Source organism: Malaclemys terrapin, chromosome 1 (assembly GCF_027887155.1).
Source record: "Malaclemys terrapin pileata isolate rMalTer1 chromosome 1, rMalTer1.hap1, whole genome shotgun sequence".
In the NCBI taxonomy this organism is placed as follows: domain Eukaryota; kingdom Metazoa; phylum Chordata; order Testudines; family Emydidae; genus Malaclemys; species Malaclemys terrapin.
The window spans coordinates 230,906,608-230,926,503 of NC_071505.1; the positions used below are offsets into that span (position 1 = coordinate 230,906,608).

A 19,896-nucleotide genomic window follows, 5' to 3' on the forward strand; every position below is an offset into this window, starting at 1 on the left:
CTGTCACACTTCTTCTGGAATTGGGTTAAGCCATATATTGAGAGAGACTGTCTAATAGATGAATTTGTATTCCTTGTGATGTATAAACTTCAGCGTGCGGCTTGCAAATCCAGCCTTTCTGATGTTGTAAATCAAAATGATCAGTCTACCTAAAACTAAGTATCTCTATAGTTTTGTATTCATGCAGCCCTATCACAAGCAAGTAAACTTAATGTCATGTGGCATCTTTTCAGAGTTGATTCATTTGTCATATGTCTGAAGGGAGATGTGAAAGCAACCCAAAGGTCTCTAAGCCAGACCAAGGCATGTAGAAGGTTGAATACGTAGCAGAAAATAAAATACTTCTACATTTTACACCAGAGGATCTCAAAATGCTGGATAAGTGTTAATGAATTCATCCTTTCTGCACCTGACTTTCCCGATTTGGTAAAATACATCTACTTCGCAGATGTAAGAAAAGTTAAATAACTTTCCAAGGTCATATTAAAACTGTGTGGCAGAGCCTAGAATAGAGCCCAGTTCTGTGCTTTGGTAACAAGCCCATCCATCTCCTGAACTGATACGGCAAAGCGCATGTATCTTTTAGAGCAATGTCTGTCTGACAAAAATGCCCATTTTTTTTGTAAGCAAAACGTTTCACATAAATGTGTTGATTTTGACAAAATGTTGTCTTTGTGGGAGAGAGGGGCAGGAGACAAACATTTTGATGGGGTTGAAACATTTTGTTTCAACATTTTCCAAAGTGAAACATCTGGATATTTTTGTTTCAAAATAACTTTTCATTTTGAAATTTTATATCTCAAAAAACATTTTGATATGGCAAAACTAAAACAAAACACTTTGATCTAAAATGGGTTTTGTGGGGTTTTTAAAATTTCATTTAATGGGAAATTTGGAAAAAATATTTTTCATTCTATTTTGGAACTGAACAAAGTTTGACATTGCAGAATTTCTTATGAAAAAATCTGGTTCCTGCCTAGCTCTAGTAATATCCACCTCTTGTATAATTATATTAAGGGGATGGAATTTCCCTGGCTTCCCACTATTCAAATAAAATGTTCCTTACTAGCTTCTTTTGTTGCCTCTCAGGGCTTTGAAGGCTGCCATTTCAAAGATAAACTATAACCTTGTCCACATTGTGTGGGGTTGTCTGTTTTTTTGCAGTGATGCAGGTATATAGGTATTTAATGTAAGTTTTTATTTACAAAACCTGTGTCTTGGGTCCAAACTATTTCTAAATATCTCTTTGCAAGACAAGATCAGATTCCCCCCCCCCTTTTAGCCGGTCTGTTAAACCCCCAGTAGATTAATCACTTATACTAATAATTTTGATGTGGCTAGCCATAGATCTTGTGAAATGATAGGAGAGGTCCTATCCAAGTCCCTTCCTCATTTATACCCGTTTCCACGTAGGCAAGGTCTACACTACCACTTACTTTGGTATAATTTATGTCGCTGTGGGGTGTGAATAAGTCATGCCCCTGAGCAGCGTAAATTACACAAATCTAAGCTCTGGTGTGAACAGAGCTTCTCCCGCCAACATAGCTACTGCCTCTCGCAGAGGTGGTTTTATTATGCCAATGGGAGAGCTGTCTCCCATCAGCATAGAGCATCTTCACCAGACGCACTACGGCGGCGCAGCTGCATTGGTGCTGCTATACTGATGTAGTGCTTCTAGTGTAGACTAGCCCTTACTTATGACACTCTCCTCAATCTGCACCCTGTCTCTCTGCAGTCTCCCTCTGTCATTCTGTGTTGCTTCTGCTCATAGGCGGCAAGTTCCATACCCACGTGGTGCTCGGGCACCAGCAATATTCAGAACCCAGGGGCCCAGCTCCACCAATATTTGGGGCCGGGTGTCCCCCCCCCCCCCCTCCAACCCCACCTGCTGCCCCCCCCCACGTGCCTTCCCCGAGTGTCCCGTGGCCCCAACTTGCTGCCCCCATGCCTTCCCGGCCGGAAGCAGAACGTCTCTGTCTTTGTCTCCTCCATGCTGCTTCCCTGCAGCAACTGCTGCCGCAGGGTCCTAGTGCCCCCCTTTTCCACTGCCAGGGCAGACTGACCCTGAGCCTGTCCTTCCCCCTCAAACCTTTCCCTTTCCCGACAGGACCCTCCAGCAGCACAGGGCCTCCCCTCCCCCTCTCCCGTCACTGCTCCTGCCCCATGCTGGGCAAGGAGGCAACCCCATCCCTCACCCCTGGTGAGGCTACAGTCAGGGGCAACAACAGGGGAGGAGGCGCACGCAGCATCCCACGGCACCCACCACAGGGGAGGCGAGGGAGATTCCTGGACCTGAGAGGGGCCCTAGGAGCACATGCAGTGACAGTGTGCTGCTGCGGGGGGGGGGGGGGCAGGAAAGGGAGGCTCCTCCCCCAGAGCGTGCTGCTGCTGGCAGGGAAAGGGCTGGGGGAAGTCCTCCTCTCTGGCCCCTGTCCCAGAGCAGCCTGCCTGCACCCCAAACTCATGCCCTGCCCCACCCCAGAGCCCACACCCCCAGTCAGAGCTTTCACCCCCTACCACACCCTCAACCCTCTACCCTAGACCTGAGCCCTTCCAGCACCCCAAACACCTTATCTCCAGTCCCAGCCCGAGCCCTGAGCCCCTCCCACACTCCAAACCCCTCATCTGCAGCCACACCCCACAGCCCTCAACCCTGCACCCCATCCCTCTGCACCCCTCCCATCCCCAAACTCCCTCCCAGAGCCTGCACCCCAATCCCCTGCCCCAGCCTAGGGCCTGCACCCCAGACCTCCTCCCTCACCCAAACTCCCTCCCAGAGCCTTGGGCAGGTGGGGGGTGGAGTTTGGGCAGGGGCGGGTTCTGGGCACCACCAAAATTTCTACAAAAATGCCACCACTACTTCTGCTGACCACCCACCCTTCAGGTAATGGAAACCCAGAGATAAGAAATGAAGAGCAACTTTTTAAGTGGGGGTGGACATTTGGAGAACTTGGTTTCTGATGTTGCCTACTGTTGCCAGACTCAGTGCTGTGAGGAGGGTGTGTCCAGATGTGGCTATGTTGTGTGAATCCCTGTTCAGCTGCAGCTGAGCATTGGTGTTCCATTAGTACAGAAAAAATACATGCATGTTTTAAGGTACTTTCCAGGTGGCTGCTTTAATTATTGCATTGATTTTTTTATTTATATCTATATAATGATTAAACAAAGTACGTTTTAATTTTTAAAAGATGCATATTGGTTATAAATATCTCACCTAAAACTTTTAAATGAACTGCCTTAGTTTGATTACAGGAAAAAAGTAGATTGGATCCAATTCTATAATAAGATTATGTACAACACTACAATAGGACTGACTAATGCAATAGCAAGGGGGATTTCCAACTTTTATGTGTAGCGAGTTAAGCAGATGATGGTAGTTTCCAGGTCTAGCTAAAAGAGGGAAACTTCACTGCTACACCTCAGACAAAAATCAAATACAAACAATCTTCCAAGTTGAAGTCTCAGTCTAGCTGTAGCCAAAGTCCTCTTCTTTGCTGAGGTTCTTTCCTTTCATTACCTGTGTAAAATTGCATCTATTAACTTTTAGTAAACAATAAGTGAGACTGCAGTTCATTTCCGCTATCTTGATCTAGAACGATTATTTATCCATGTTGAAAATCATCCTCTCAGAAAATGAAATAAAACACATTCCATCAACACAGTTTTCTGCAAGTGTGAGGAGAGACAACTGTGTAAAGCTATGAGAATTTGCACCATTAAGCTTGGCCAAATTTCCCTTACCTGAACTGTCGTATAGGGTGCTATATGTTGACTGACTGTAGCCATCCGCCCCACATTTCTCTTGTGTCCTCTGTGTAGTTTGTAAAATGCTTTGGGATCATTGGGGATTAAAAGTTCTATATAAATGTGAAATATAATTGCCTGAATGTTTGGTGTTGATAAGAAATCAGTCTCATGAATTTTTGTGACCTTTTGGGGATTTTTCAATAACAGTTAATTGCTGCTAGATCATAAGACCAGTTTGCTTTGCTTGTACAATAGCAATTTTTCCATATAAATTCTTCTCTTTTTCTGGATGCAGGCAAAAGAAGCCTGGGAAATACAATTAACAACCTTTATCAATGCTTTTCAGTTTCTCAGTTGCCAGCACTTTCTGTTGATTATGAAAACAGTGGGATGTGAGGCTGACTATGCTGTTCATGTGTGACTCTGTGTGTGCAGGCGTTTGAGACTTATTCCAGTGATCTTGTATGCTATTGGTTACTAAATGAAATTTGGCATTTCTACTATGTATTTAAGAGGACAAGGTTCTTTTCTTTTTGACCTTTTGAAAGATTGATGCCGTAAAAATAAAAAGCTTCTCTTGTTATCTCATCCTTCCTTTGGCTGTTATTTTTTATTTACTTCAGTTGGCTGCAGTCTAGGGGAAACAAACTTCTGTGGGGCAGGGAAAGGGAGGATCGGGCCCACAGTGAGCAAAGATGACCTGAGGTTGCCATTCAGTTTCTTACTACTTCTGACCAAAGCACCCCTTTTATCAATAAATTCTATCTTCATCTTCACCTTGCAATTGGCACCCGGAACAGTGGCTAGACACAAGTGATACTCGAAATAACCACCTTACCCAAAGGCGTGGCAATTTGTTCATTTTCCTGTGACAAGAATAGTGGTGACTTTATATTTTTGGCTTGGTTTTGCTGACTACAGTTCATACTGAGATCGTTCCTGTGGATTCTCAATGCTGGATTAAAATCTCATTCTTTTAGAGCATAATAGATAGTGGATAGGGACGGAGCACAATCACAATCCCATTCTGTGATTATCCAACCTCCTTGCATGAGCCTTCCCTTAAATTATATTTTGAGAGGGTACAAATCATTCCTGCTTTGTACTATTATATATCTTTCTCTAGTAATAGTTTTTGTTTTCTTTGGGCTATCTGAGTAATTTGTCTTCCTCTAAAGCTTTAGAGCAGTTTTCACGTTCCCTTCCACGTAGTGTATGAGCAATGCACCATCTTACTGTGTTTATTTTCACCTTTGTGAAAGATGGAGACGTGTTCTTAACTGAAATGGAAATCCTTTGCAGCAAATGGCCTTGCTGAAGTGCAGCTGGCTCCTGGTGCATATTGTCTGGATGATTGGTTGCTAAATTTGCAATGCACTGAATGTCTCCCTCTTTTTCTCTCTCTGATGCTGGTTGCAGAATTATAGCAGTGATGCTTTCATGTATTTTGCCATAGTATGTTTCAATTAAATAACTTGCAAACTATTTTAAAACTGGTATTTGTTAGCATTGGTATCTCTGTGGGATGTTGCCAATGTAAAGTGGTTTATTTTCTGTATTTTACAATTTATATGGCTTTCAGCACAATTCTGAATAATTCCCCATGATAGAGGAGTACATGGAAAGAAATAATTTTGCCATTCAGTTAAATTGAAACCAGCATCTTTAATCCTGACCTGCTTTGAGCATTCCTAGTTTAGAAACAGCAATAACAGTCGGTCACTACAAAATATGTGCATGGTATGTGTATAGCCACGAGGTACCCTTGCCCTGAGTGATACTTGAATCTAGAAACTCTCAGCTTATGCCAGAGTCATGTTATTACAGACGCTTAAAAACATTTTATCTTTCAGGACTCATTGTTGGCGTGATCTTGAGATACGGTTCTCCCTCCAGCAGTGGCCATGACAAGCCATTCAGCTGCTCACAGGAGGACAGACCATTTACAACGCTGTTGGTCAATGTCAGTGGAAAGTTTTTTGAGTACACCCTTAAAGGAGAAATAAGCCCTGGAAAAATACACAACGTGGAACAGAATGACATGTTGCGAAAGGTAAGGATAGTTGAGATTTTGTGAATGACTGCTGCATAGGTGACATTTCCTGTTTCACGCTGTTCCTTTTACCCACATTTCCCTTCTTCTCCTCCAAACTGAGTGTATGGTATGATATTAAGTATTGTATTTCCAGATGTAATAGAACTAAATTATTTAAACTCATTCAAAAGTGTCCTCTGTATAGCATTCATTGGCAAAATTGTATCTTCTTTGTTCATAGTGTTCACATGTCCTTTCATAACAGTTCAAGAATTAATGTATGCTCAGTATAACCAAAGCCATTTCTGTATAATTAGCTAACATTTATGGAGCAACGTCAAGACACTAATTGCTACTGAGGTCCAACTCAGTCCTATAGTACAGGGAGTTTTCTACACTTAGCATCTTTGATTTTTCTTCTCTATTTTTTTAGTTCTATTATGTTCAAGGAAAAACTAGTTTCATTTCTCCCCCTTTCCATCAAATGTAAAATATCTGAAACTGGGAGTTTACATATAAACCCTAAGTTAGACACAACAGTTTTCTAGTAGTACTGATCACTGACTTTTTACAATCGCTGGTGTATCTTTAATTTAAAATTCTTTTGCTGCCTTGAACAGTTTGGCCTGGCTTTCATTGGGACTTGACACTTACAATTTTCTTCAGTGGAAGGTGTGTGTGTGTGTGTGTGTGTGTGTGTGTGTGTGTGTGTGTGTACGTGCACGCCTGTGGTTTGGGTGACTTACTCATATGGTAACTATATGCAAAAGGTGTAAATAGAGTTGGCGCTACAAATAAGAACCAGAAATCTGCAGAATCATCATGGTTGATACCATGATAAGGGGCTTTATGCAGCACCTTTTGAATCTAAATTTCTGTGTTTCAAATTGTTTAACATTAACTACTTCCAATGGTAAAATTGTAAGGATTTTATTGCCAACTGCTGTCTGTGTACTCTGTTCTTTTTTTGGTTTTAAATAGGCTTTTATGTTTTTTTTGTTGTTTTTTTTTTTTAAGGTAACATTTGACCCAGAAGTTTTCTTCAACATTCTGTTGCCTCCTATTATTTTCCATGCTGGGTACAGCTTGAAGAAGGTAAGCATAAGCACTTTCTGAGAATGTAACCATGACACTTTCGGCCTAATGCTGCATCACTAACCGCTAGAGTACAATCTCCCATTAGTGCCGCAGTCCTGAGCACAAGTGTCTCTTTTGTGGTGTCTCTTGCAAAGCTAGAAAGTCTCGTCCATTGTTTCTAAACAGTTGGCTAGTTTTAAGAAAAAGTATATTATTTTACTACCAAATATATAGAATGCTGTTTTAATTACGTGTTTTCTTAGATTATTTACCCCTCAACATTGCTATTGAATAAGCAAGATAAACTTAAACAATATATCCCAGTGAAATGTCTGGTTTTCCTCTGCATTGTATGCATTCAGTGAGTTACTTTTAGAGAGATGGGCCCAAACTCAAACTGCGATCTGAACACCTCTGAATATTGGAGGATGGGAATTCAGGACTGCACTTTGTGACTTGGGGCATCACCTACAGTTACTTTCCTTTTAAACTCTTGGCCCTCTGTTACATTAGTCACACAAGCATCTGGTTATAAAGCTGTGTCTCAACAAGCCCCACAAGGTTTTAAACATGATTCAGGTGGGACTTATATTAAATGTTTAAATATTACAGAAGATTTACATAGTAAGATTGGAAATATTATTTCCTCCCAGAGTGGAAGGCTGTTTCCTTATGTTGCTGTAGGGCTGTCCTATACGTTTTGTTGATGTCTGAGTTTTCACATAGCTGAGCTTTAATATATATATATTTTTTCTCATACAGAGACACTTTTTCAGGAATCTGGGGTCTATCCTGGCTTATGCCTTTTTAGGAACTGCAGTCTCTTGTTTTATTATCGGGTGAGTGAGTTTTGTGAGATTGTGCAACTTTTATGTACTAGTTTCAAGTTGATGAAATAAATGCCATATCTCCCTAAACTTCTGATTTCTAGTGATTAGAACAGTAACTGTAAATTTTCAATTAGGGTTTTATTGGTGTGCCCTTTGGGCAAAATTGAGCCTCTAAAATGATGCTAGAATTTCGTTGATTTCAAATAGGGTTTTGCTTTCTTACAGAGCAGTCAGAAACAGACCAGGAAGTTTATCCAAACAATTCAGTTCTGTGGTGGTCACTGCTATTGTCCAACCTTACAGTCCTAGAGATCCAAGGTTCTGTTGGTTCAATTAATCAGTTATGAAAACAAAACTTTACAAAATACTTGATTCTACATGAATTGGCCTCTATTTCTAATGAAGATACATTAATCCAGAGAATAGAGGCAACTGCTAACCAAGAATCTTGACTATCAGTTTTTAGAAGCATCATCTTTCACCTATTTAAAAATAAGACACATAAGCAAAATGATTTTGATTGTGAATACTTACTCTGTTAACAATGTTGCATCTTTTCAGCATGTGGACTTTTGTAAGAGCTTTAATGTGTGTATATATACTCAGTAGCTGCTTTATTGCATCTGCTACCTTGAGGGAATTTCACTTCAGAGGAAAAAATAATTTAATATCTGTTACACAACAAAGTTCCTTCCCTAAGTACTACACAATGCATTAGGGGAAATTGTTGGATTGTGTTTTTTGATCATGAGGACAAACTACATGTCTGACTTCCTGGGTGCTAAATGACTTGTGTTGGGTCATATCATACTCTGGACTCTGATGAGGAAACAACTGCTGAGAGATTAGAGTTCCACTCTCACTGTTCGATACTGAACTCTGGGCCTTGGCTTCACTAGAAAATTAGGTCAGTTTAATTACGTCAGTCAGCGGTGTGAAAAATCCAAACCCCTGAGAGGTGTTGTTAAGCTGACCTGAATCCCTGTGTGGACAGCGCTAGATTGACAGAAGAATTCTTCCATCGACCTAGTTACTGCTTCTCAACGAGGTGTATTACTAGATCAGTGGTTTTCAAACTGCGGTTCGCGACCCAGAACTGGGTCACAGATTGTAAGGCACTGGGTCGCAGCAGTTCTGGTCAGCACTGCCGACGAGGCCGTTAAAAGTCCCATTGGCGGTGCTGCCCGTTTAAGGCAGGCTAGTTCCTATCTGTTCCAACACCTCGCTATGCCCCGGAAGCAGCCAGCAGCAGGTCTGGCTCTTAGGCGGGGGGTGCCACGGGGCTCCATGTGCTCCCAGCCAATGGGAGCTGGGTGCAGGGGTAGTGCCTGCGGGTGAGAGCCGCGCAAAGCCGTTTGCGCGCAGCCGCCTAGGAGCTCGACCTGCTGCTGGCCGCTTCCGGGGCACAGTGCAATCCACAGTGCCAGGACAGGGAGGAAGCCTGCCTTAGCAGCCCTGCTGCACCACTGATCGGGAGCCGCCGGAGGTAAGCCCGTGCCCCAATCTCCTGCCCTAAACCCTCCCCAAACCTGAAGCCCCTTCCTGCACCCCAAACTCCTCATCCCCAGCCCCACCCCAGAGCCTGCACCCCTAGCCCAGAGCCCCCTCATTCCTGGCCCCACCCTGCAGCCCTCACCCTCGCACCCCAACCCTCTGCACCATCCCTGAGCCCCTCTCATACCCCAAACCCCTCATCCCTAACTCCCTTGGGCTGTGGGCATCAACAATTTTCTTCAACTGGGTTGCCAGAAAAAAAGTTTGAAAACCACTGACCTAGGCCGATGGAAAAACACCTCCCATCAGTATAGACACTACCTACACCAAAGCTGTAGCATTTCAAGTGTAGATATTCCCCCCCACCCCAGTGTGGCAAGGCCTACCTGAGCAGTGAAGAGAGGATTTTATCTTTCCTATACTCTTCAGAGCCTCACAAAGGAGACACCACCCTTCCTGTTTTGATAAACACCGCTTTGTCCTCTTTTACTGCAGGAATCTCATGTATGGTGTTGTAAAACTAATGAAGTTGGTGGGACAACTCTCTGATAAATTTTACTATACAGACTGTCTCCTCTTCGGAGCTGTCATATCTGCTACTGATCCAGGTACTGCAGTTACTTAAATTATTCCATTGATAACACATTGAGGATGTATAGCTGACAATTCTAACTTTTTTTTTTTTTCTTTTCACTTATCTTACAATGGTAACTCTGTGTGTATGTACTGTATGATATATATTGGGCATCAGGACAGTTGGTATCTGGCAAAGACTGTGTTGGTATCTGGCGAAACAACCCATTTAGAAACAAAATGTACTGGTTGGCTCTGCTGATGTGTTTTCCTTAATAGAGTTTCATGAATATAAACTTTAATTCAGTTGAATGTAATCTTTTCATTTTCTGGAGAGCCTGGCTATCCCTTTATAGATTCACTGCTTGAAATGTAGTATTACTTTTTATAAAATAAGCGCAATCTGTTTTGAAATTTTAAGGTTTTTTATGTTAATATATTGTAGTATTTTAAGTATAAGGACACTTTTTTTTATATATAGCCAACTGTTCAACCTTTTTTGAAATGGTGTCTTCAAATTTCAAAGTGCTACAGACCCATAAAGTTGTCTGTTTTGGAAATGAACGTCTCTGGAGAACTGTTGTGCATGTGTCTGTCTGAAGTACTAACCAGGATGTCATGCATCCGAAGAAGTGGGTATTCACCCACGAAAGCTCATGCTCCTATACGTCTGTTAGTCTATAAGGTGCCACAGGACTCTTTGCTGCTTTTACAGATCCAGACTAACACGGCTACCCCTTTGATACTTGAAACCAGGAACTATATTTTAAAACACATATTTTTACATATTCAGTATCTGTTTCTGGGAAAATGGGAAGTGGCAGCCAGCAGTTGAGATTGACTGCTGGTAGTTGGATTCACTTCTGCTTCCTTTTATGTGGATACTGGCATATGATGTGTGAAAATAAGGTACACATGGGATGAGTCTCCAGGACCTTCTTCCCCAATATCAGACCGAAGTTATTGTTTGAAAGGATTGCTTTGAATAATTACTAGTCTTGTCTTGTCCCTCTCAACTTCTGTTTGCAAATATGTTTATAACATAGAGTGTACTTTTTGGACAAGGTACTTACGAATGGTTTTATGTGGGGTTTTTTTTGTTGTTGTTGTTCTTTGTTTTAGTTTTTTTTTAAAGAACTGAAATACTAAAGATGTGTGTGAAAAGTCTTCTATTTGTTACCAGTCCACAACTTTTTTCTGGCTATTTGATTGTGAAACTTGGACGTATTGTTTTAAAAAATAGTAGGATGCTTGCAGAGTGGAACTGTTGTCTATTTATGTCCAATGGTTGGGAGGACTTCCTAGAGAAATTTCTTGTGTGTGAGAGACACAGCAAGTGAGCCAGACCCATTTTGGAACAAGACTGCCATAAAACTGTCATTCCACCTCCAACAGTCAATTTACCTGTACAGTATGACCCTTAATTAAATATGTCTAAAGTCTTCCCATTTTGGTTTGAAATTGTTCCAGTCTATGGTTTCTGCTTCTTTAGACAAATTGGAAAATATCTGCTCCTTCCAGCTTACAAGCACTCACAATAAACTAACGTACATGTTCTTTCTTATTTTTATAGTTACCGTGCTGGCAATATTTAATGAGCTGCATGCTGATGTCGATCTCTATGCCCTTCTGTTTGGAGAGAGTGTTCTAAATGATGCTGTTGCCATTATCTTGTCTTCGTAAGTAACAATTCAGGCTTCCACTATGTGAAATTTTCTATTTCTTCTTGTGGTTTAAGTGGTAGCTATGAATCATATTATTTTTCTAAAAACTTAATCTCCACATTTCTTTTTCTAAATGGATTCTGCCTTGTGAACTGAACTGATAAATGTTGCTAACGTTTTTGTCTATGCTACAGAGGTGTGTAATGAATCAGTCAGAAGAGAATTGGCATTTAGAATCCGAATCTAGCAGAATACAATATCACTCTGCTTAATGATCTGGCATAAAAGATTTTGTTGCCATCACTAATTCCTCCATTGTCATCTGACTCTTTTTTTTTTTTTTTCCTCCCTAGATCAATAGTTGCCTACCAGCCAACAGGTGAAAACACCCATGCATTTGATGCTGCAGCATTTTTCAAATCAGTTGGAGTTTTCCTTGGAATATTCAGTGGCTCTTTCATGATGGGAGCAGTGACAGGGGTTGTTACAGCTCTGATATCCTTTTTTGTGTTTAACTCTTCCAAAGTGCAGGTGTGTTAGCATTAAACAAAGCCCTGATCCTGAATGCTGACTCCAGCAGGTTTCAATCATTATTAGTCAACACATTGCTGAACACAACTTGCCGTAGTCTACATTGACTGACTGTAAAATCATGATCAGTATTATGTCATTTTAGGCCTTGTCTCTGCTAGGAAGGGTTTGCTGATGTAGCTATAACAGCAAAATAGGTGGAGACACAGCTTATAAAGAACTCTTGCTCATGTAGGTTATACCAGTTCCCCAAACAAAATAAGCTATGTTGACAAAAGGACATTATTATTGGCATAACTGCATCTACATTGGGACTTTTGCTAGCATAGCTGTGTGGATCTGGAGGGTAACTGTTTTTTTTTTTTTTTTCGTGCTCCTAAACTATACAGTTCTGCCAGCAACATTTTTAAGTATAGATCAGGCCTTAGTTACCCATACAGCAAGGGGAATAGCTGTATAACCACCTGTGACGGCCCCTTTGAGGCCCTCTGGAGAGCCCTGTGGTGAGCCCTGTGGTCTTACCACATCCCGCCCCAGAAAAAGGCAGTAGGATGGAGTCCGCCAAGTGGCCTAAAGAGGCCGCAGGGGAGGTAGCCAGTCAGGGCTCAGCAGGTTAGTATAAAAAGAGCTGGAGGGCCAGAGTGAGTTCAGTTCCTTGTTGGAGCTGGAGGAGCATGGATGGTGTGCCTGGCTGGCTGATGAGGCTACATGACCTCTGATAGAGCAGTGCTGGCAGAGACCGGGGGGAGCAAGAAGGAGCTCCTGGCTGGCTGCTGGGACTCAACCAGGATGAGGACCTGAGGTAAGGGTGAAGAATGTGCTGGGCCTGTGGGGAAGTGGCCCAGGAAATCATAGCGACTCCGCATAGATAAAGGGACAGAGTGGATGGCTGCTATTATAGGGTCCCTAAGCTGGGACCCAGAATAGTGGGTGGGCCTGGCTCCCCCCCCCCCCATTGGCAACTGGGGAAGTGACCTGGACTTTGATACACCTCAGAAGGGGAACTGAACCCTTTTAGTAGCCCAGGAGGAGAGCGGGGGACAGAAAGGACTAGAGAGGATATGGACATTGCCTTCAGGGAAATCGTCTTGGAATACAGCTCAATACCAGGGTCGAAGCCATTTAAAGACTACGGGACTAATTAAGGGCCTTAGCCCAAAGAGGACTACAGGGAGAGAAAGGGCTTGCATATGCACTCTGCCAAGGGAAGCTCCTGAGAGGCCTACCACCCCTCTACACCACCTTCATGCTGGTATAACTCTTTCCACACTAAGGATTTTACTGGTATAACAATATCGGTAAAAATTATACGTTGCTAAGTGACATAGCTACACTAGTGAGACTTACATATAGATTGTAATTGTAGTGGAGACCTACCCTTAAAAAGAAGCAGTTTTAACACTTGGAAGGCAACTTGGTGGTTCATATTCACTGTTCCAATGCCTTAACCACTTGAGCCATTAATAACCCTTTCAGACACTATTGGGCTCTCGCTATGGGCCTTATGTTTAATCTTTCTGCAGGAGTCTCATCTCAGATATATTTTCCAAATAAAACTCGATTCTGTCTTATCAGTATTGATATAATACAACCCACTTCATGTGATTTTTTTTTTCCATTATTTTCAAGCCTATGTCCCAATTCTACTATTGGATCTGCAGTGGAGTGTTGTATACAGGTACAATGATCAGTCTCTGTGGATCTGGTGGCAGGAGTGGGGCATTGGACCTAAAGCTTGACCGGAGTAAGAGGTCATGATGCTTCATCAAACTCTCAGCCTTTTCTTCTAGATATGCTTGTGTACTCTTACTCAAACACAGTCTCTTACTTTGATGCATGTGTGCATCAGAAAACTAACTTCAAAGGAGTGGAAGGTGATAAATATTTTTAAAATCATAAATCCATGACATTTCATGTTGGACAACATTTCTCCAAAAATGTGTCTCATTACATGTTTCCATAGTCCAGGCTATCTGACTGCTCTCCCTGCCCCCACCCCGCTCATGTCCTGCATAATGAAAATGCTTAAGGCATTAAGAGAGAGAGGGTGCCGTGGTACTTTTTACAATCTGAATTTTTGGACTTCTCAGGTTTGAGTGACCATTAACATGATATTAATATAGTTCTTCTCAAACTGGGCTCTGGTCTGCCAATGGTCCATATGGAGCTGGTTGGTCACATGTTGCTGCTATTTCAATTTATATTCAACTACCAAATTGTATTTAAAATACAGCTAAAATATATAAATAGTTGTAACATGACACATCCATTTTAGCATTTGCTCTAGCTGACACAGGGATATTACTTGCTGATGAATGGGAGGCAGATTGGCCAGTCAGGGAATGGAAAGGGAGGTTGTTCACAAGATAACATCTGTTAAGAAAAAACACGAGACTTTGCTTTACCATACATGCACTGGAATCCTCAGTTAGGATATGAAACTTTAAACTCTTTCTTTTAAAAGTGAGATTCACGTCAAAAAATAATTTAATTGTATCCAAGTATAATACTGAAAATAAAGGTTTTAATTAGCTATAAAAGAACAGTAACACGTTACTGTTAAGTCACACACAAGCTTCATAAACTTCTGCTTCTGACTGATTTTCCACAGTACTGACACAGCTGTAGTTCTTAGAGCACTTCACTTGCCTCTGCATCTCTTTGTCATTGAGGGTTGATTAAATAAATAGGGGAAGTTTAGTCATGCATTACCCATTTTAAAATTGTTTTGATTGTTTCTAATAGTTATTGCAAATAACTTGCTTTTGATCTTTTGGTTTTTGGTAAGATATCCAGGGACTGATAGCTGGTCAGTATTGCCACACTCAACTATATGTGATTTTAAAAAAAAAATAAAATAAAATTGTAAGGGTATTGTACATACTATTTCCTTGCAAGTGCAGAGTCTGCCTGCTTGTTGTGCATACAAGCACAGTACAGTGCCCTCTCTACAATATTGTGGGGTTTGATAAGGGAAAGAAATAATATGAAGAATAAGGTAGTAGCAAAAATACCAGCTGGTGTAATGTCACTTACCCTTTGGTGTAATGTCACCATCATTGAATGGCCTTCATCATCTCAGGTTGGTCTTATCTAACGCTAACTCCAGCCAAATTATGCTGCAGACTCCATCCTTGCCTCATCCTCAAAGATGTGCAAGGTGGTCAGGTTACTGTTGTAAAAGAAACCTTAAACTTCCTCATTCTTGAGTGTCTGATACTTCAGCCTTGACATAGATGAGTTGATGGATTTAATGTTGAAATTGTCTTGGGCCTGGTCCACACTAACTCCCAACTTCGAACTAAGGTACGCAAATTCAGCTACGTTAATAACGTAGCTGAATTCGAAGTACCTTAGTTCGAACTTACCACGTGTCCAGACGCGGCAGGCAGGCTCCCCCGTCGATGCCGCGTACTCCTCTTGCCGAGCTGGAGTACCGGCGTTGATGGCGAGCACTTCCGGGATCGATTTATCGCGTCTAGACAAGACGCGATAAATCGATCCCAGAAGATCGATTGCTTACGGCCGGACCAGGAAGTAAGTGTAGACCTGCCCTTGGTTTGGATTGACACTTCAAACTAATGCAAACAAAAAGGCTTTTTATAAACATTAGGTGTAACTGTACTAACATTCAGCCAAAATCACCAGGTATTTGTTGATCCCTTAACAAAGTATTTATGTGACTAAGTTTACCAAACTGCATTGCTTCCCCCTGCTGGAGACAGCTCTCTTCTTCCTGATGTCCTGGAGCACTTTCTTGTTAGCTGAAGCTTGTGGGTTTACAGGTGAGATGTTTTGGAGTCAAGGACAAAGAGATCAAACTTCTGTCCATCTCTTTTGTTCACTTGCTGAATTACATCTGTTGTAACAGCACTTCATATAGGATGCATGTTTTTAGTGCTAAAATGTTTTCACTTTTCTTACTGGTAAAACTACACTGGAAAACAACCCCTGGAAAATGTGGGCTTTTCTTATTACCTGTCAGAGTCTGTGCATGTTAGAACTTGGCTCTAAGCAAGAAAAGTTAATCTTGATTATTAATTTTGTGTTGACCGTAATATCCACACTGATTACCCAGGGAGCTGGCTTTCTGTTTTTAGTTGCTACTTCAGACTGTAGCTTTAAAGCTGAATAATTCTATTTGCACCTCATTGTCACCACTGTATTACGTAACTTGAGATGTCTTAGCTTCAGATACAGCTTGGTAATAGTTTCCCCAAATCCCCAGCTAAACATAATATACAGAACACTACATCAAATCTTCTCTCCTGGACTTAAATCAAGGGCCGCTCTCCTCTCCTAATGAATCTTCTCAGAGAAGATATCTAGTTTACTGCACTGAGTTACCTAAACCTAGGTATTGAAGTGATTTCTGCTTTCTGTTACCAGCAGTGTGTCCAAGCTATGTTGTTCATTTATTTTGTTGAAGACCATTTGGAGAGCTCTAAAATTTGATAGTCTTAAAGAAATGGTTGGTTAACAAAAACATCATATAAACGCCCCTTTACTGTGAGGAATAAATCCTCCAGAACTAAAGAACAATGTGTTAAACCACAAGTATAAACAAAGGTGGCAGGGCAAGCGACTGTCTTTTTGTTCTATGTTGGTACAGCACCTAGCACAGTGGGATCCTGGTCCATGACTAGAGCTCCTCGGTGCAATGGTCATACAAATAATAAACAAGGCAGTCAGGAGAACCAAGTAATTATGTTTATACTGGATTTAAGATGGTAAGCAAAGAACTTTATCATCCAGCTTTGTTTGTGTCTGTGAATCTATTGGCAGGTGTGGTGGCAGTTCTCTTTTGTGGAATTACACAGGCTCATTATACATACAACAATTTGTCAGTCGAGTCAAGGAGCCGAACTAAGCAGGTGAGACCCTATTCTTCACTTCCCATGTGGTTTAGTGTTGGTTGGTTTTTTTTGTTTTGTTTTTTATAAAAAATAAGACTGTCAGTTTTACTATGTAATTCTTCGATGTGAATGTTTTTCTCCCCAGCTCTTTGAGGTACTGCACTTCCTGGCTGAAAACTTCATATTTTCATACATGGGTTTAGCCCTTTTTACTTTCCAGAAACACATATTCAGCCCAATTTTCATCATTGGAGCTTTTGTATCCTTTCTTGCTTTTCATCTACAAGTTATTTATTTTAGGTACCTGAAAACTTGCCAATGTCTTTTTGCCTTCCCTCAGCCACTCCTGCATCTCAAAGAGTTGATGTTTTTTGACTTGTGTTTTCCTGCAATATGCTGCTGATGCAAGAATCTTTTGAAAACAATCTTCATCTGCCCTTTCAGAGCTAAGGACCTTATGGCACGTAAGCCCCAGGGCTCTCATGTACCTGAACAGCTTCTAAGAGCTGTGTATCATTGCTTTATGTGCTCAACAGCAAATATGCTGGAGACAGCTACACTCCCTGCAGTTATAACAGAACTTAAAGCTTCAAATATTCAGAGTGGAAAAGGTGTTTCAGAATTAAAGGATAGGAGAAGAATACCCTATGTTGTCCGCTCAAATCAGCGTACACAAATCAAGGCGCCATCTTGCATTAGTTAGGCCATGTTTACACTACACAATTAAGTTGACCTATGTTAGGCTGACTTACAGCCACAGCAATAATTACTGCGTTTTTTTCATGTCCGTCAGTGGTGCATGTCCTCACCAAGAGCGCTTGCACCAACTTAAAAGGGTCAGTGTGTGGGCTGAGAGCCCAGGCTCTCAGCTCGGCACCAAGCTCCCAGCTGGAGCCTGGCTGCCGCCCGTGCTCCCAGCTCCCCACGGAGCTCCCAACTGGAGCCTATACAGATACTGCATCGCCCAACCTACATCAGTCTAAGCCTTGCCCCTCTCGTCGAGGTGGGTTTACTAGGTTGGCGTAGCAGACGAATTACAGCAACAGGCAGAACACTGTAGTGTGTTCGCTTAGATAGTTAGATTGACGTAAGCTGCCTTACATGGACTTACTTTGTAGTGGAGACATGCCCTTAGACACTCCTTTGCACATACCTGGAAAATGGATTAGCTGGGGGTAAATAACTGAGAACCTACCATGCCAGAGTCCATATAAGAGAGTACTAGCTTTCTGTGAACAGCGATGGCTCAATAAAACAAGATGAAGTTAGGGTTCTAGGTTTTTGTGATATTGGGTTTTTAGCTAGCCCAGAACACATCTAGCCTTAATCACCTCTGGTAAAATAGAAATGGCTCAGTAAAGTTGAACTTCTCCAGGTTTTAAAACACAAGGAAGTATGTTGTATTGCCTGCCAGCAACTCTCTCTCTCTCTCTCTCAGACCAATGGTCCATCTAGCCCAGCAACCTGTCTTCTGACAGTGGCCAGTGCCAGGTGCTTCAGAGGAAATAAAGAAAACAGGCAGTCATCAAGTGATCAATCCCCTGTCGCCCATTCCCAGCTTCTGGCAAACAGAGGCTAGGGATATCATCCTTGCTAATAGCGATTGATGGACCTATCCTCCATGAACTTATCTAGTTCTTTTTTGAACCCTGTTATAGTCTTGGCCTTCACAACACCCTTTGGCAAAGAGTTCCACAGCTTGACAGTGTGGTGTGTGAAGAAATACTTCCTTTTGTTTGTTTAAAACCTGCTGCCTATTAATTTAATTGGGTGACATCTAGTTCTTATGAGAAGGAGTAAATAACACTTTCTTCACACTAGTCATGATTTTATAGACTTCTGTCATAACCCCCCCTCCCACCCCAGTCTTCTCTTTTCCAAGCTGAAAAGTCCCAGTCTTATTAATCTCACCTCATACAGAAGCTGTTCCATGCCCCTAAGCATTTTTGTTGCCATTTTCTGAACCTTTTCCAGTTCAAATATATCTTTTTTGAGATGGGGCGACCACATCTGCACACGGTATTCAAGATGTGGACGTACCATGGGTTTATATAGAGGCAATATGATATTTTCTGTCTTCTTATCTATCCATTTCCTAATGATTCCCAACATTCTGTTCGCTTTTTTGACTGCCCTGCACATTGAGTGGATGTTTTCAGAAAACTATTCACAATGACTCCAAGATCTCTTTCTTGCGTGGTAACAGCTAATTTAGACCTCATCATTTTATATGTATAGTTGGGATTATGTTTTCCAATGTGCATTATTTTGCATTTATCAACATTGAATTTCATATGCTATTTTGTTGCCCAGTCACCCAGTTTTGAGAGATCCTTTGGTAGCTCTTCACAGTCTGCCTGGGACTTAACTATCTTAAGTAGTTTTGTATCATCTGCACATCAAAACACATCTGGGATGGGCTAGGTAAGAATATTGTTTATAAGGAGGTTGTTTTATCTCACGCCCCAACTGAACAATGTGTATGGATTTTTACAGCCTTCATTATGATAAAATATAAACCTGCCCAAGGGAATTACATAGTTAAACTTGATGGCAAGATTCACGGAAGGTGTCCCCTTCCCAATGTGCCTAGTCTCCTGAGTTTTGGATGGATGGGTTTGATTTTTTTTTTTTTTAAAAGATGCCTTCCACTAGTGTATTTTAATCTCATATTCTCCTTCCTCTGCTGTTCTCTCACCCTGCCTAATATGCAGCCTTTTCAAATTCCACATACTATAGCAAAGTACTGCATATAAAGTGGTTCCCTGTTGTGTGAGCTAAACATATGGGCAACCAATGAGGTTTTTGTACCATATTGTGTACCATATTGTATTTTTAAAAGTGCTTTGGAGGAGAGTGTATCTTCCTTCTTCTCATCCATCCCTCTCCCCTCAGACTGATTCAGAACAAATAAATGGGGCTGGGGAATCCTCATCGGTTCCTGCTAGTTTTCTGAGCTGTATTAGAAAGCAGAGTTTAAGTTCTTGTGCTGAGGTCTGTTAGTTGTTAATATTTGAAGGTGTTTGTCTGCATCCTTCATTTTTTTTTTAATATATTTCAATATATATATCAAATAGTCTTGATTTATA

The 19,896-nt window shown here is 41.5% G+C and overlaps 1 protein-coding gene across 2 annotated transcripts in view; it reads left to right on the forward strand.

The window, feature by feature from the left end:
• The window catches only part of SLC9A7 (solute carrier family 9 member A7), a 107,076-nt gene that overhangs the window by 54,406 nt on the left and 32,774 nt on the right, over window positions 1–19,896 (forward strand). For both annotated transcript variants that reach the window (XM_054008937.1, XM_054008947.1), the window contains exons 2-10: window positions 5,601–5,800; window positions 6,800–6,877; window positions 7,622–7,698; window positions 9,679–9,791; window positions 11,330–11,435; window positions 11,774–11,929; window positions 15,624–15,736; window positions 16,737–16,825; window positions 16,953–17,066. In XM_054008937.1, the coding sequence (XP_053864912.1) occupies window positions 5,601–5,800; window positions 6,800–6,877; window positions 7,622–7,698; window positions 9,679–9,791; window positions 11,330–11,435; window positions 11,774–11,929; window positions 15,624–15,736; window positions 16,737–16,825; window positions 16,953–17,066 (1,046 nt within the window). The remainder of the gene's footprint in view (window positions 1–5,600; window positions 5,801–6,799; window positions 6,878–7,621; window positions 7,699–9,678; window positions 9,792–11,329; window positions 11,436–11,773; window positions 11,930–15,623; window positions 15,737–16,736; window positions 16,826–16,952; window positions 17,067–19,896) is intronic.